Below are 16,962 nucleotides of genomic sequence, written 5' to 3'. Positions count from 1 at the left end.
GGCATTGCGTAGCAAAGCTGAAATATTCATAATAATACACTCTGTGCAATCTTGCACCGTGAGACTACATTTCACATTAGTTAATATTACGGAATGCAATGAAGGCAAAACTGCCGAAACAGTGTTCTTGAATGGTCTCAGTCACTCTTAGCGTACATAACCTGCAAAGGAATATGTTTGCACATTTAGAGCTTGAACCCAAGCACTGGCTAAAGCATAATGGCATTGTATTAGTTACTGCTTCCCTTTTAATGAGGAGGTTCATACTTTCACTAGCAGCATGATGTGCTCAATTATGAAATATCTAAATTTTCCTAAGGCAGCTTCTGTTCTGTATTTCAGGCTGTGGTGGAACCACATAATATGCGCCCATCATATGCGAAATTCCTCAATGATATGACGGGTGATCGGTAAGTGAAGTGTGGCAGTGCAAACTGTTTGTTAACACATGTGCAAGAGTTGTAAGCTGTTAAGCTGCACACTCTGCATCAGCACTTCAACAAAAGACAAAAAAGGCTATCAATAGCCGGTTGTCATTTAATGTCTTTCAAAAAACACTGCAGTGCTCGCTTAACTGCAACCATGACTAATTGGATGCCCCCACAGCTGTAACGCAATACTTTACTATAGCAAAATATATTATTTTGAAACTAAGTATGAGCTTGCACAATGGGGTATTGCCACAGCAACCATTCTGTGCCAAAGCTCTCATTAGTTCCCATATTGCTTGTCTGTTGCAACATGTTCCTCTTCGTGCTTGTCAAAGTTACTGCAAATAACGTGTAAACACAGTACTGAACTTATAAGTCGCAAAATAATTATATGGGAACTTCATAGTTCGACTTTTAGAAAAATAAATAATCATCTTTCAGCTGTATGTGTATAATAATAAATAAATGAATTCAACTAGCATGATTCAACTAGCATGATAAGCATTAGCATGAAGGCAACAGTGAGTCTTGAACATGCTACTATTGTGCTGTGCAAACAAGGCACTTCATGTATAAGTATATAAATTCCAGTACTCAATTGCAACTAGAGGAGGCAGTTGTGTTTCTCACTAGCATGATGATTAGCATTTTGTGAAACACCCATAAGTCTTGTTTGGCTCTAATGTTCCTTGTAGAGAGGACAGTGTGCGCCACTGAGACTGTGCTAAATGCAGGTTGCGTCGGGTGAATCGCCATCCGCTGGAAGTGTTTGGCTTCCACTGCTCTTCCGTGTATCCAGACTACTTTCCGCAGCTTGACCAGCGCTACGTGTCCCGGCATTTCGTGGAGCGCGTGCTTGTTTGGAGCTGACCCAAGGCAACGGCTGTAGTCTCTTGCCGACATTCTACTTCTCTGGCTGCTTCACTTTGACGTGGACGCGATACCACGCATTGTTGAGGACACCACGGAGGTTCCAGACACCGGCAACGCCTTCGGGTTGAGAATTGTACGAAGAGTCTACGGCTTTGCACACAATTTCCAGCTCAGTTGCGTTGGGGGGCACAGGAAGGTCCAACTGTAAAGAAAATACATTAGTATGCTAGCCACCTAAACTGTCAAATAACCAACAACAGGCTCTGGTCTAGCAAAGCACATTTCTCACTCTGTGACGGCTCTGGAATGGTAAGCAACCAATCCTGCTCATCTTAACAGTTTGCACCGCAAAAAAAAAAAAAAAACTTGAATAAGGCAACATTAAAATGGTGGTTGTTGACACAGGTTGTCGTTACAGCATTCAGCAACAAATAAAAAGTAAATTCATAAATGCGTACCATATTAGAATACGGAATATTTTTCAACATAAAAATAAAGTGCCAGTGCAAGTTAATGCAGCATTTAGAACATATCACTGACACAAATGATGACAGGCCTTTATGATCTAGTGTGAGTACATATGAGAACATGAAATAGAGGTTAGCAAGCTTTCTGAAACTAAAATTAAAGCAGCTTTGTTCAAGAACACTCTCAGAATTGCACTAACGGCGGCCATTTGATGTGATGCGTGACCTCTCTGCCCAAGGCTCTACTATGCCTATGTAACACATTGTGAACTGCAATGCAGGAGGCCCACATTTTGTGCTGCTGTTCATAAAGGGGCTCTGAAGAGAGAGTGCAAAAGCAAACTGAGGATTCATGTTGCAGCAGAAATTGAGGCTAAATGCACCAAATGCGAGGCATAACAAGTCAAGTTCTAAGAGCCCACCATTCATGTGTGATGGAACAGCGCAAAACACCGGGACAAGAGACAAGCGCTGTAACTCTTGTAACTCAGCGCTTGTCTCTTGTCCCGGTGTTTTGCGCTGTTCCATCAACATGCCCAATCTGCTGTCCTGGCTGACCATTCATGTGCAGAGGTGGTTTAAGAAGCTACAAACAAATAATGTAGCCGTTGACAAATAAATACTCTAACGCTGTGTCAGAAGTAGTATCTGGTGATTTTCTAAGCCAAGACAATTTATAGGCATCAAATAAACTTGCAGAAAGGATGAGACTTTCCAATGGTAGTCATTCAAGCAAAAACAAAAGTCTTCATAAAAACCAGCCAGCATATGAGGATGCAACAAATTTTCAACAATGCATTCAAAGTTGTTCCAAACACTTTCACTTTCTTATTAAGGTGATATCATAATGACTGCCATCATTATTGCATTTCTAGCTTTGTGTGTTGCAGTGTAAGCACTCCAGATGAACTACCACACTACCGTGAGAGCTTTGCTGTTAAGCAATCACTACTAGAATGTCCCTGTACACTGTACACTCTGCCAGGCCTCAACTATTGCTTTTGTCAGCATCAAGAAGTAAAATCAGTTTATAAGAATTTAGTGTCCCAATGTGACTTGGGCTATGAGAGACGCCGTAATGAAGGGCTCCGGAAATTTCTACCACCTGGGGTTCTTTAACGTGCACTGATATCGCACAGTACACAAGCTTGTAGAATTTTGCCTCCATCGAAATTTGAGCGCCGGGGCCGGGATCGAACCCATGTCTTTCGGGTCAGCAGCCGAGCACCACAACCACTGAGCCACCGCGGCGTGGTGCATTAAGAAGCATGGTCATTTCAGCATTCTTGATTACCTTCTATGCAAGCTAAACATATTTTTTTTTTTTTTCTGTTCACTGTCGTGAAATAATTTCTTTACTGTATTCAAGTCCTTATAGCGCAGTAAAACCTTGATACATTTTTTTTTAAATGCCAAAAGAAGTAATATCGGGTAACATGTATGGTCCAAACTGCCCAATTTTGAAAAATGTAACTTGAATGAGGTACAAAAGGCATTTATTGACATTTTCACTTCATAAAAACCTTGGTTAGCATTCCTACGCACAAGGTCTGAGCAGCTCCTTACCAATGCTTACAGAATTCAGTCCGCATTTGAGTTGTTCTCGGCAGGGAAGAAACCTTGCAACACATCCAGTCCATTTATGTCAATGGCAAAGTTAGCGGCATCTTCTTCGTTTACAAATGCTTTGCCCCCTTGCATGAATGCACTGTGGGGAAGCCACCAAGCGGCTGATTGTCGCAGCGTTCCTTAGATCCACCCAGATTGTATGCAAGTGCATCCATTTAGCTCTCTAATGCACCACCCGCTTGCCCTAAGGCACTATGAAGGGGACACTGCGTCTCTCCTCTGGAAGTCACGTCCTTGCGAGAACGGCCCGCTCGTATGTAAAAGCCCTATTTTTCTATGCTTCACCCCTTTGCACCAAGGAACAGCGGAAAAGCCACCTTGGCTGGTGGCTGCCGCTGCATTTCAGCTCTTCCATACCACATGCCCCCAGGCTTGGACCACTTGTATGTTTGCACACGTGCAGTTTGTAGCTAAACATATTGCCACGTATCATTGTAGTGTCCATTCGTTCGCGCAAGGCCGCAGGAAAGGGGTGTTATTTTTATTCATGATGCGAGAAGCGACCGGAGTAATCTCGATTGATCACAGCCATGAAGAGCTACATCTACATGTTTCCAGATTACTCTAGATGATCTCGACCTGTTATCTCGAAGTTTCCTTGCCGGCTTTAAATTGAACGATGCCGCAAGCAGCGGGCATTCGTAGTTCGACGAGTGACGAGCACGTTTGTTGCTTACGCCGCCGCCGAGTGATTCAGTTCTTTTGTGGGCGCAAGTCAGCCTAAATAAAGAGCTTCATTTGCAAGACTGGTTGGTGTCTTCCTGACCGCTGGACTGCAGTCACTACAACGTGACAATATTATACGACCAGGATTTGTAAAAAATCTTGATGCAGTAGCCAGGAAATCTGTTTAAACAGTTTTCACCCACGTCATAGCGACCGCCATCTTTTGGTCTGGAAAGCGTAGAGAAAGCCTAAGCATTTTCTTAATCCACTTATCGCTAACCGGTTCTCATGTACGCTGTGGAACCTAGCCATAGTACCCAAAGATTGCACGAGTGACGTGTGAAAACTCCTTGGAACATTTTTTTTTTGCCTGTGATTTTGAGTGTTACGAACCGGAAACATACCAACGAGGTTTTACTGTAATACCCACGTTTCCACAATATCCGTAAAATCATAAGAACCCCACTTATCCAAGAGAAAAAAAGCTATCTTGTCAAGTGTAGATGGAGGCATGAAATGCATTGCAGGAAAGGTGTACCAAATTCCAGGACAGCTCTTAAGATGCTGATAGCTGCACATGAGTCTTGGGAGCATCTGTCATCAGCCGGCTTTCTTAGCTTACCTCCGTGAGCGGCAGCGTGACCTGCTTTCTTTGCGGCTTTATGTATGGTGGCCTTCATGACCAGCATGCGCCACGTGCCGTAGTAGAAGAAAGGATGGTGCCAATATGAGCTACACAGAACACAAGAGATCTCTGCCTCGGCCAGACGCCACTTCTGCCAAACACCACGCCAACAACAACAAATTAGAGCTGGTTACTGGCAAGGCTGATAAATGGCGCCACGGGATTTGTACTACTGGGTTCGTGTCATATTACGTAATGATGGCAACTCATGTAGCGCTGTCGCCTCGCTTATCAAGTACCATCAGGACTGCGCGTGTACTCCTCTTGGGTTGCAGGGCAGAACTTAAGCCCGCTCAGACAGCGTGCTAGCTTTTTCCATCATGGGACCGTGGAGATGCTGTTGATGATGCATGCGCTGCTGCGGTGGCAGTGCATCATGTAGGCACCTGGGAGTGAATGAAAGTTTCACCTCCGTGCTCTCCCTCTTTTTCCTGGCGCCAAGGCCGCCCGCAGCACTCTGACAATGGGAGCTAAAAGCATTTCATGCTTAAGATTGTTCCTTGTTTCTCACATGTGTGGCATGAGGAAAAAAAGGTGTACCTTCCACAGGGTCCAGCCCCACGCCCTGTACAGTGAGGTGTCCTCACTGTACAGCTCGGAAGGCGTCCAGTTCTGGCCTCCGTCTGCACTCACGTCCACGCGCACCACCTTGCGGCCACCTCCACTCCATGCGTAGCCCTTGACGTGTATCTTGCCATCAGTGGGAGTCACCACATCACCCTCGCCTGGCCTGCACACCACTGAGGTGATGGGGAGCTCCTGGATGGCAGGCGCACTCTTGAAGTCCACCGTATCCCAGTCAGTTGATGGGCAGAAGCCTGCAGCGTTTGGAAGCAGGTGTTGGCAACCTAGCAGGCTCTTTGTGGGCGACAAGTCAAAGGGGAATGAAAGCGTAAAGATTAATGGCACACATGTAAAATAAGTTAGCTTACAATGTCAACTACAACTAGCATTATAAAAGCTAGTACAGTTGGTCAGCAATTAAAGTTGCAGCTGACTACAGTCCTTAAAACTGATAATATGCCGACACCTTCACAACTCGACAACTGTTCTCTGGCACGTAATATTCACATTAGATTGGCAGTTTTGTGAAGTAGGAGTGGATTCCAAGAGAAAGCAAACGTAGCAGGGGACGGCAGAAAGTTAGGTGGGCGGATGAGATTAAGAAGTTTGCGGGGATACAGTGGCGGCAACTGACAAAGGACAGGGTTAATTGGAGAGACATGGGAGAGGCCTTTGCCCTGCAGTGGGTGTAGTCAGGCTGATGATGATGATGAATGTCACCCGGTGTGTCATCTTTTATACATAACAACGACCCTGAAGAAATAAGGGAAACACTGGAAAAAGAACATGAAAAACGACAGTTGCTTTTGGACACCAGCTTTAACTGTGAAAGTATTCTGGTACCACTGAAAGAGCAGTTGAAACTGCACAAAACTGGCCATTCAGCACCCCACTGAACCTGCACGCACTTACCCTTGTAATCATTCTGCTGCCAGTGGGAGTCGCTCTCCGTGGGACTCAGCTGGATGCGTGATAGCCACTTTACATTGCGAGCACCTACAATTCCTGGTGCAATGGCACGCACAGGAAAGCCATGGTCACGAGGCAGTGTCTCGCCATTCATCTCGTATGCAAGCAGCACGTCACCCTGCATGTGCAACATCGCAGAATTCAATCAAATTTGGAAGCACTTCCAACACAACCCTGTTAAGTTAGACAAAAAGCACGAAGACAGACTTCCAACCTGCCCTCGGCATGAAATCCAATTGTGTGACAACTACAATACAGTACTAGAAGCAGTCAAGCAAAAAAAAACCCCTTCACTGACAAACCCCCATGAGCATTTTTTCGGTTCTGCACCACGAAAATTTCACAGGTAGACAAATGAGACACTGCACATAGGCATCAAGTCAGTATTCAGTTCAGTCCAGAACACAAGAAGGATGCCATGTTGTTTCTTGGCCTGTTTAGGCTAACGAAACAAGCTGGAAGGCCACTGCTTAGTGTGCATAAAAAAGCAGCATACTGGACACACTACATTCAGTTCTGTTTCAGCTGTTGTGCAAAATCACAGCACTTCTATCGTTTTAGTTCCTACCACCCTTATGAGGCATCAAAGCAGAAAAAGTGATTGAACGTTACAATAATGCACTTCATAAGGAATGGCTGCATCATTTCACTGAAAAAAAAAATTGACAGGACAGTTACCACTGGTTAACGCAAGATTTCAGCGATAGCTGTTAAGGTATTTGTACGTTATAATATGTTTTGGTAGAGAATATGAGAGTGACCGCACATTTGAATAGCTCTAGGGTGGTCTATATATTTTTCTACATATAGTCATTTTTCGCCTAGCTCTGCTCTCCAGTCCGCCACTCTAGAAGTGCAGCACCGCTGATGATCCTCTTCTCAGGCGGTGTGTTTTCAGCAGCTGTCACAGGAAGGTGGTGAAATTGCACAATAACTTTCTGCGATTGACATATTTTACGGCCTCAAATTCAGAGTCTACTATCGTGCTTTTTTTTTTTTTCATTGCAAATTTTAAAACGAAATTATAATGAAACTTTCTTCGTTTAATTATCGCCATATTAGCTACCCTCTTGTTTAAAATGTAAGTTACCGTATTTACTCTTGTAATTTGTGCACTTTTTTCTCCTAAAATTAAGGCTTCAAAAAGAGGGTGCACAGATTACGTGGAAATTTTGTGAACATGCCCTAAAAAAAACATTACAAAGATCACAGCGCGCAACGTATACGGTGTATGGCCATGTGCGAGTCAACCCCACACTCGCACCCCTCACTGGTGAAAAAAAAAAAAAAAGACTCCAAATATAAGGTTCATGGTTTATGGTAGCATCCCAAAGCGACTCGGGCTATGAAGGGACTGCGTAGTGGAGGGCTCCGGATAATTTCGACCACCTGGGGTTCTTCAACATGCACAGACATCGCACAGTGCACGGGCCTCTAGAATTTCGCCTCTATCGAAATTCGACTGCCACGGCCGGGGTCGAACCCGCGTCTTTCGAGTCAGCAGCCTAGCACCATAACCACTGAGCCATTGTGGCGACGACTTCAAACATAAGTCTATGCATCCCCTCTACCTGCACCCACCCCCGTCTGAGGCCCACGTTATGTAGTTTCCCACGTGATCGCATGACTATGCTTGCGCAGCTTGAAGCAATAAACACGAAAAGATACCATCACGAAGCCAGCATTCAGAGGCAAATGGAGATACAAGGCGATAAAACGGCACGCACTCATGCAGCCCGGCTCAGTAGTGGCACACAGAATAGCCAACGATTTGGTAGTTTCGGATTCTGGTGCGACACATGCTCCAAAGGTTACTGGAAGTTTGGTCTCGCCGCCGTTCGTACGTACAGGAGAGTGATCGCCGGCGCGAGCGAGCCAGGTAAACGGCGCGCAATTAACTATTCTTTACCGGAAGCAATTTACAAACTAATCACCGAATTTTTTTTGGCACCTCTCTCCTTTTGCGGCTCCGTCGACCTTCCCGAGCCTGCCCTGCGCACATCCGCATGCAAGCTTGTGTGCTTGCACACCAGGGAGCGCAAAATGCGAGTAAAAATTTTTTTTTTCTCAAAAATACGAGTAAAAAGCTGTGGGTGCACTAATTACGTGCGAGCGCAAATAATGCACGCTTAAATGACTAAGTATTACTTTTGGTTGCCATATTGCTCCTCGGCTTTCAAGTGCTCATGTTTCCTGAATTCATGGAGAGAGGTGATGTACCCACCTTCGGGTCGAGTAACTTGTGTGCTGGGAACGAGGAGCCATAGGGCATCCCAGTGGGGTCTGTGTCCAAGCCCTCCATCACTACGTGCTGGATGCGTTCATCAGAGAGGTCGACACCAAAGTGACGCAGCACATCAACCAGTCTTGCACCGGACCAGGTGGCATTGCCAATCGCACAGGGACCCCAGTCAAGGCCTTTCACTTTCTTGATCTGCAAAAGCAGTAGGGGCTGCGTTTTAAATTCGGTGCTTTCTTTCACTTGGCCAGTAGTGATTACATTTTCTGAAATTAGAAACTGCAATGCTCCTTCACAACATGAAAAACAAGGGACTCTACGAAGACCTTTCACAGAATCTAGAAAGCTATACACGTTTCGGACAATCTTTACAAAATTTATTTAGTTGAAAGATGAACTGCAATTAGAGCATTGTCACAGTTTTTTTGTTTTCCATTGTGTTTTTTTTTTCCAATTTAACATGAGAAAGCCTTCAACAGCATTTCCAATTAACATCTGCCTTCTAAATTTGGCTGCAGCTGAATGTACAGGTGCATTAAGCACACAAATGTATAAAGGCTAACCTGGCAAAAGAACAATGAGCTGCTTTCATCATATAATGCTCTATTTTACCACGGTTTTTCACTGACTCCCTGCCCAGATTAGAAATCACTACGCTTGCCTGCCTGCACTGTGCTCGTGGTTACAGACATCCAATACAGTAAGCCTCCCTCCCAAATTTAGTAGAGGAATGACCATTCTTCTGGCTAATGAAACTGTTCTTTCACCAACAAATGCCTAGCAAGTGCAAAACAATCCATGCTTTATGGTGCTGGTGGTGGTGGGGAAAATAAAAAAGGCCAAGGTGGCATTAAAAGGTCACTGAGGACAACTCCATTTTATTATTGTGCATAGTATAGTACAAATTAGTTCTCAGGTGTTGGCATTTGTTCGGCAGCAAAAGACACATTTATTGCCATGAAAATTGGACTTGCAATTCTCCCCCCACCAGTCAGTTCAAGCTCATGACCTTACCGAAAAGAACAAGTTGCCACTGTTATCAAGTGAATTAGCATAGCCTCAGAGATCTGCGCAAAAGCGAAGCAGTAGCCACTTAGCGTGAGGGCCACTTGCAAATTCAACCAGTGATGACAACACCTGCATTTCGTTTTTTGGTCTTTCCTAGCTTGTAACAGTTCAGTTTTCGGCGAGAGTGGTCTCTATGATTACAATGCAGTATCTCATCGATACAAACCAACTTCTATTTGTCCTCAGCATCCCTTTAAATATAACCAGATTTGGTATAAGGAGAAGACGGGGAACATATCAAACATGTTGCAAAGTATTTTGGGTATAAAAATATTTTTGAAGCCGGTTTGATCAAAAGCGGAGCTTATACTCGGGCAAGCCCATTTTGCCAACTTGCCTTGTTCTGCTCAGAGCGACGACTGCCAGCACACTGGATAACTGAAGTGACTGAAACCTTGGGGAACTTGGTCTTGATCTCATCCAAGGTGAGGTAGTGACACTTCCCGTCCGGGTCCTCTATCTCCAAGACATAGTCATTGGGATCCACGTCAGGCACAGGCATGTGGTTCCGCACGTAGAACAACTCACTGTGCTGGCAAAGACAAACACCAAGCTCAATCCCTGCACGCATTAATGCACTGATGCACACCAGATGCCACAGCAGCCAAGTGTTCACAAACAAAGCATTATGGTAAGGAAGAACCCCTGTCTGGCTTTTCCCGAATCACGGATTACTGATGAACAGTTCTTAGCCCCATCCTCTGATTTTTGTCTTATTCTGCCAATTACAGAATCGTTAAACACTGTGCCTTGTGGCTTTCCTGGAGGCTGAAGTAATTTTGAGAAACACAAATGCTGCTATCAAGCATGCGCACTTCTTTCATCACGTGCCCTTTGCGTTTTAAAAATTTTGTTAGTTGCAAGGAGCATAGGCTAATTCGATAACCATAAGAATTGAAGTGAGTAAAAGCCCCTGCAATATTTAATACAGTCAGCTCCCCTTCATGCTTTGCACAATGCACATTATGCCTTCCTGATGCAGCTGTCCCAGCACATTCGTGAAAGTGCTTTGCACATTTGGCACGAAAGCACGCTTGCCGCTAAAAATGAACACAGAAAGGTAAACTTGGTTTCGCACTTAGGCGTCTTGTAGTTGTCGGCAAGGGTGCTGAGGGGAGGCTCGGCATTGAAAGGCTTGATAGATGCTGGCTTAAGTGAAGGGTGCCTCTTGGGATCCAGCAGGTAAGGGTCCTCTATGCCTTCTAATGCAGCACCCACGTCCTCTGGTGCCAAGTTGCCAATGCGAAATGACTCCAGCAAAGCCAGGATCTGCAAAGCATCCAGAAGTAGTGCTGATTGCATTTTGGTTGTCAAGCAACGAGAGCTGCAGCCGTTGCTGTTCCCCTCGTCAGTGCCAGCCCCTGGAGTTGCAAGCAGAGCTGCAGTGACTGCACTGCTTGTCCTCGTCTGAGGGGAAGCTCTACCGTGGGCACTTAGGCAGGGGACATCTTTCACTAAGTTCTTAAACATAAAAGTATGGCTGCCATGATTTAGAAACTTTAAAAAATAATAGAATTAAGCAAACCCTTGAGGACCTCACCAAGCCAACACTGCATGCATAACTAGTATACCACAATGATTCCATTGCTTGACTGCATTAAATAAGTTGAGAATATATGTTGATGTCCAGGTTTTGTGACCCCCAGTTTTCGCATCAAAGTCTGGAACAGAGAAAATGAGGCACTTATGCTAACCATATCATACGTATAAAGAAAACTAATGTTGCCTAAACTGTTCCATCCATTTACATTCTTTTAAGCCAAGTTTCAGTGTGCACTTGACCACAGTTACATCATCAACCGTAATGCATCATTGTGTTACATGATGAAAAGCAATATTAAAGAAACTGCCCTTTGATAGCCCTTACTGCCTACTGGCAGATGGAGCTTTTGTTACAACTGACTAAGGACGCCACCACGAGAACATCTTCTCTGCAAGCAGCAGCTGCTTTTCTGAGAAACACATTCTTGTCACTGAAAGACGAAAGGGAGCGCATGAAACACAGTGCACTTTCGGAAGCAAGCCTGCAGACACAGGCGCTTTCCAAGACCATTCAGCACTAAAAGAAACTGTACAGAACACTGCAGAGTTTTTTACATCAACGCTGCTAATTTAAGCTCACGCACACAACACCGTCAAGCGCGGAACGTGCACGGATAGGTATACCTACCTCGGGGCTTTTGTGGACTGCGTAAATATTCCAGAATGGGTCTATACCACCGCCGGCGCCAAGCAAAATTTTGTCTCCTCCCGGGTGCTCGTCCACGAAGTCGGTAACGTCGTAAACCCCACACCTGAACGAAATCCATATTCTGGTTTCTTTCCTGTCATGCTTCGCGACCTCTGCGGCGCTGTACACGGGCAAACCGTCAACAGCTTCGTCCGCTTTCGTTTCTGCAAGTCAACAGGGTAGGCTAAGCCGGTGCAATCGAAAGAAAAGAATAATGACGTAGAAAGCGGGTCTTTACCCTGCTTGGCGTGAACCCGGGACGTCCCCCAACCGAAGAGAAGCCACAAGGAGATGCCGCCGCCAAGGACAGCCCATGCGTGTCCACTTCGCCGATATTCATCGTTGTTCGTCTTGTCCTGTGAAGCAGTCCTGCAGGCCAGGGCCCGTCGAAGAGGCGCGCGGTACAGCGCACTCTGCCATGCACTACTCTTCGCGAGGACGCGCGCCAGAGGGGAAAAGCGGAGACAGACCACCATGCTTCCACCAGTGCGCTGCGACGTGTCACGACAATTTGCTTCTTAGGAACGCTAGAGACCTTGCGTTACAAAACATATTATTCAAACCAGCTGTTGAATCGGCGCTATCTGAGCAGTTCGCTTTGATTTTGTTGCCAGACTCGCAGCGCGGCGCGAATAAGCTGCGCACCCGCGATGAAAAGACGGCAGAGGAAAGAGTCGCTGGAGGCGCGAGAGGCGCGAGAAGCGCGAGAGTGCTGTGGTTCGAGGGCCCCTCACGACGTCCTGGTTGGAGTAGGTTATCTCTCTTTATCAGTTATCAGCTGAGAACTTAACGATACACTCAGAAGGGCTTGTGCTTGTGGCCACTTGTGGCACTGGCCTCATCAGACATCACTCGTACGAGCAGTACAAGTACGAACAGATCTTGTTATCTTTTCTGCACGTTTTGACTCTCATGAATGCCGGCGGCTCTAGTGCCTACTCCAAGAAGATATTCTCTGCACTTGGATGCTCTGCCTCTTACGCAGAAATGGTAAGAAATTAGCCGGTTTAGCTGCCCTCATGCCAAGAAAAAAAAGCTCAGCGCGAGTGGTGCATGGTGCGACGGCTTACTGCTAAATGTCATCTTGGACAAAACCACGACACAAAACCTTGGTTAATTTCATTGTAGCAAATGGCGCGCGGCTCGTGGTGGCGATCAGTTCGTTTGATTTATCAATGTAATTACCCGAAAACTGTACGAGCCGAAATAAATCAAAACGCGAACACTGCAAGGAAGGGCATGTTTTTTTTTTTTTTTTTTTTAAATGTGAATGCAGAAATGCAACCGCACTTCGCGCTTTTGCGCCCGCAATGTAGCGACTGAATAAAAGAGCAAGCTCGCCTGCCTTTAAGAACATGCAAATGGCCACATATCACATACTACACTGTGTACGTGTTAATCGAGGGTAGGATATTTATGTTGTTCAGGTGAACTTAGACGGAGAGTGAGTTTGTGCCATCTGTTAGGTCAGCAGCAGAACAGAATGGCTGCATCGGATGAAGTGTTAAAAGATGTAACCAGCTATTTTGATGGAAATGTCACCAGTTTGATGTTCCTTGATCAGCCTGGTGTATTTTTCGTTGACAGTTGGCCTCATTTGCATACTCCGCAGATTTGTTTTGTTCAATCTTTCCTTGGCACACTGAACCATAGTTCGAAAATTGTGCGCGCCAATACTCTACATCTGTTCAGATTGTCTTTGGCGACATATTTCCCAACAACGTAAAACTTCACACCTTCCATATGCTCAGCAGTTTTACAAGATTTCCTGATGTCCCTTCATTCTCTTGCTGTCATTGCGATGGATGCCTCATATTGTCAAAAAAAAAAAAAAGGTGTCGATATTTTCTCTGTGGCCCTCAATATTCTAGCTTCGCCTTCCAAACTTCACCCCCATTTACTTGGCCAAAATTTCTAGCAGTGGTCTTGGCTTTACGAAATTTCTTTGTGTTTTCTAATCGTTCCTACGAGACACTGTGCACACCCAAGTTCTTGGTACCGCCACATGTGTACTTAGTACAGTTAGTTTGAATGCCTAGGACAGAGGAGTCCATTAAAATGAGGTTGCAGATACGTTGGCGAAGGCATCTATTCAAGGCTCAGTTATTATTCTCCTGCTGACCTGTGCATATATTACGTCGACTATGCTATTGCAGCAGGTATATGCTATTGCAGCAGGTATATGCTATTGCTAGAATTTACAGCCTGTGCTCTTACTTCCTCTAGCAACTACCAGCATCTTCTATTTCCCTGGAGCAGTAAAGAATGGAAATCCTTCAAGGTTGAGGTTTCTTTCGTGTGACTACACTGTCGCATACCTCAATTAAACTTCTACCTCTATAGATCTGGTATGGCAGTCTCCCCGTTGTGCCCATTCTGCGCTGAACCTGAAGCAATTGGTTGCCTTTTGTTGGCCTGGCACCGCTTCTCCTCGTTACGGAGGGGCCTCCCGTTTCAACAGCTCGGTCTGAGTTTGTCTAATGGGGCTGTTCTTTCCCTTGGAGCTTCTACGCTCAGGCATAGAAACAGGAATGTGCACTTCGCCATTCAAAATTTTCTTCTAGAAACAAAACCAAGTGTTGGCCAAGCCTCACAGTGGCTATGTGCCATTTATTCCCCGAGGACAACAATAATTTCTGCAGTAGCTATGCCAAGTATTTGGCATGTGTACCTGCAACTTTTTTGTTTCTTTTGACGTCTGACAAAGGGGTGGAGAATTCGCATCTGGACCTGTCACTCAATTTTGGTACACTTTGGAAATGTTTTAAACTGCTTTGTGCTGCTAAAACACCAGTGCTCATGGCACTTGTCCGGAGCTCATGGCATGTCACAGAGTGCCTTGGAAGCGCAACATTGCAGCTCCATCTCTGTTTTTCCACTGTCACATTTCTTCATTGCCCTTACTTTGGCAGTGGTCCACTTCATAGTAGTCTCGCTTCGGCAACTTAGTAGCGCATCAATGCTTCTGCCCCAAGTTCTGCCGAGTTTTCATCAACTATGGTTTTTCTGGAGTCTTTGCCTCTAGGGACTTGAAAATCCACTTTTGCAGAGGCAGCTTAGATTATGTGGTTCTGTGACATGGACATGGCACACATTGTACCTGCGCACTATCATAGCTGGCTCACTACCCATGGTGCTTGCTCCGGTTTATGCACCAACTATCAGGCCACCATCGCAAAAGGCAACAAAACATAAAGCTGACTACCACTTTTAAAAATTTGTATTATCTCAGTATATATATGAAGTCTCATAGCATCAGCGAGGTCCTATACCGTATCAAAATAAGTCGAGTTGTTCAACCAATGCGCATCATTCATTAGCAAGCCTTATTTCACCAGCACTTTCCTTTGCCAGTGAATGGGAGTATTTACTGTTGATAATACCTTGTGTTTAACCGAAGTGCAGAGATAGGTATAAATTGTGTAGAAAAATTCTTTTTTTTTTTGTGTTGTGCTTTAAACTTTTTTGATGTGAGATAAATTGCTTTCTTCCTAAAGCGCAGACTCTATTGCACCTCCCTAGAGCACTCAAGTGGCGCTGTGCAGAGGAAATAAGCGAAATTTTAAAGCAGGTGTTGGCTTTCATTGATAATGCTTGTACTCAGGTGCAGGCGAAATGACACAAGAAGCACATGAGCACAAGCGTTTTACCCCTTGCGATGCAGCTGCAATAAGATTTCACTTAATTTGATCCGGAGCACACTGCTCGCGCGCTCAAAAGAAGCGCGGACGAGTCTGCTTTTCCAATTTCATCTGCACAGAAATTTTAAAAAGCAGAGGTATTTTTACAATTACAGGATATTGTCCGATGCCACGTTTGGTGACAGTTCTTTCTTGAGACTGAACAAGCACCGCTGAGCTATCCACATACAGCCGGATTAGATCGTTCCCCTAGCAGCTCGGCCTTTGCGTGGGCACACATTTTGTTTCCATCCAGACAGCTAGCATAACTACAGCATTTCATGCCTCTGATAAGGCTGTACTGCAGATGTTAACATGTCTATTTCGACTGAGCCAGCTACTTTTGATAAGGTGTCATATTGGTCAAAAGTCACTTCTGTGTGGAACTTCAGACCAAATGGGCTAGTAGTTTAAGCTGAAGGTGCATTCATACCTTTCTCCGAGACGGTAGCAGAGTCTCTTTTATGTAATCAAAGCCCTCAGGTTCACATGTGTCGTATTCATAATGGCCTGACAAGTTGTCCAATATCCATTCAACTTTTTCTGCAGCACAACAGTGTACTTCATCTGGTAGCCGCAGCACCAGCTAATCCACCTTCAAAAACATCGGACCCTGCGGTGGACCTTGTGGCCCACTACATCAAGCCATGCAAGAACGGTGGCCTTGAATCTTGTGTCATTGTGGTTGACCTCGCCAGACGGTTTGACGTTCTTGCCCTGGCACAGCAGGTCGGCGAGCCTGACCTAGTGGACAGTCTGTCACGTCTCCAGTTGGTGCACTGCCCTTGCCCAGAAGCCCTGTTCTGTACGCTCGAGACTCTGCTGCTCAGTGTTGTGCCCATCGCATTGCTCGTTGTGTATGCAGCCCCCATGCACCGCTGGCACAGCCCTCAGGGAAGCTTGCAAATGGCGCGCCTTCAAGAACTGGCCACTGCTCATGGAGCTAGATTCTACACTACAATGCCTACTGTGCGACTCTAGAGCAGGGTGCACATGACTGGACTGTTTTTGGTAGTTTAGTGAGACCTACAGTGCAGATGCCTAAGCTCTGCTGTCTGTGATGGTCTGGGTTGCCTTTTATAGCACTTCACTCAGCAGACCTGCGAGACCATGTTTCTGACACGGGGCTGTGCAGCTTTGGATGTGGTGTGGTTATCGCACAGACTGTACGGTGCCTACAGAAGTTCATTTTAGCATTGGCCTATGGCCTTTATAATCAGTATTTCTGTTTGTGGAGCCATTTATTTGGCTGATTGCATTGTACGTCCTCAAAGCCTGGACGAGCTTTGGTAGTGGTGTTCATCTTGTTAGGCAGTGTGTGGCTTTCTTCGGGAAAAATTACTGATCTGTTGTGCCGTGCATTCTTGCCTTGTTTAGCTTGTAATTTTGTACACCAGGCAAAGTGGGAAAAGGCAAGAATGCACAGCACATGTGAAACATAATAAATGCTGATATTTGGAA

At 45.4% G+C, this 16,962-nt stretch overlaps 3 protein-coding genes across 7 annotated transcripts in view; 2 read left to right on the top strand and 1 right to left on the bottom strand.

Moving 5' to 3' along the window:
- LOC149359085 (transmembrane protein 135-like) overlaps positions 1-2,242 on the top strand; it is a 17,397-nt gene extending 15,155 nt beyond the window's left edge. The window contains exons 12-13 of one of the 3 annotated variants that reach the window (XM_089571305.1): positions 343-410; positions 1,166-2,241. In XM_089571305.1, coding sequence (XP_089427431.1) covers positions 343-410; positions 1,166-1,301 — 204 coding nt within the window. In that variant the 3' untranslated portion in view covers positions 1,302-2,241. Of the gene's footprint in view, positions 1-342; positions 411-1,165 lie in introns of all 3 variants that reach the window. The other 2 variants (XM_089571307.1, XM_089571306.1) reach the window with 2 other exon arrangements.
- shop (sulfite oxidase) lies at positions 520-12,871 on the bottom strand. Of its 2 annotated transcripts, XM_089571297.1 has the most exons (8): positions 12,060-12,867; positions 11,762-11,985; positions 10,670-10,860; positions 9,929-10,118; positions 8,509-8,718; positions 6,228-6,402; positions 5,292-5,569; positions 520-1,506 (listed from the first exon to the last, which is right to left on the bottom strand). In XM_089571297.1, exons 1-8 carry the CDS (start codon positions 12,295-12,297, stop codon positions 1,336-1,338), a joined length of 1,677 nt encoding a protein of 558 aa, XP_089427423.1. In that variant the 5' UTR covers positions 12,298-12,867; the 3' UTR covers positions 520-1,335. The 2 variants fall into 2 exon arrangements, with proteins under 2 accessions (XP_089427423.1, XP_089427425.1); XM_089571299.1 differs by lacking the exon at positions 10,670-10,860 and having other exon boundaries at positions 9,929-10,123; positions 12,060-12,871.
- On the top strand, positions 2,306-16,962 carry LOC149359083 (uncharacterized). Of its 2 annotated transcripts, none has more exons than XM_089571311.1 (2): positions 2,306-12,570; positions 16,051-16,962. In XM_089571311.1, exons 1-2 carry the CDS (start codon positions 12,472-12,474, stop codon positions 16,480-16,482), a joined length of 531 nt encoding a protein of 176 aa, XP_089427437.1. In that variant the 5' UTR covers positions 2,306-12,471; the 3' UTR covers positions 16,483-16,962. The 2 variants fall into 2 exon arrangements, with proteins under 2 accessions (XP_089427437.1, XP_089427439.1); XM_089571313.1 differs by having other exon boundaries at positions 11,136-12,811.

The sequence above is a fragment of the Amblyomma mixtum genome, chromosome 2, assembly GCF_055824585.1.
Source record: "Amblyomma mixtum isolate Tamu chromosome 2, ASM5582458v1, whole genome shotgun sequence".
NCBI lineage: Eukaryota > Metazoa > Arthropoda > Arachnida > Ixodida > Ixodidae > Amblyomma > Amblyomma mixtum.
Note: the sequence above shows the minus strand (reverse complement) of the source record. Positions and strands in the feature narration are given on the sequence as shown.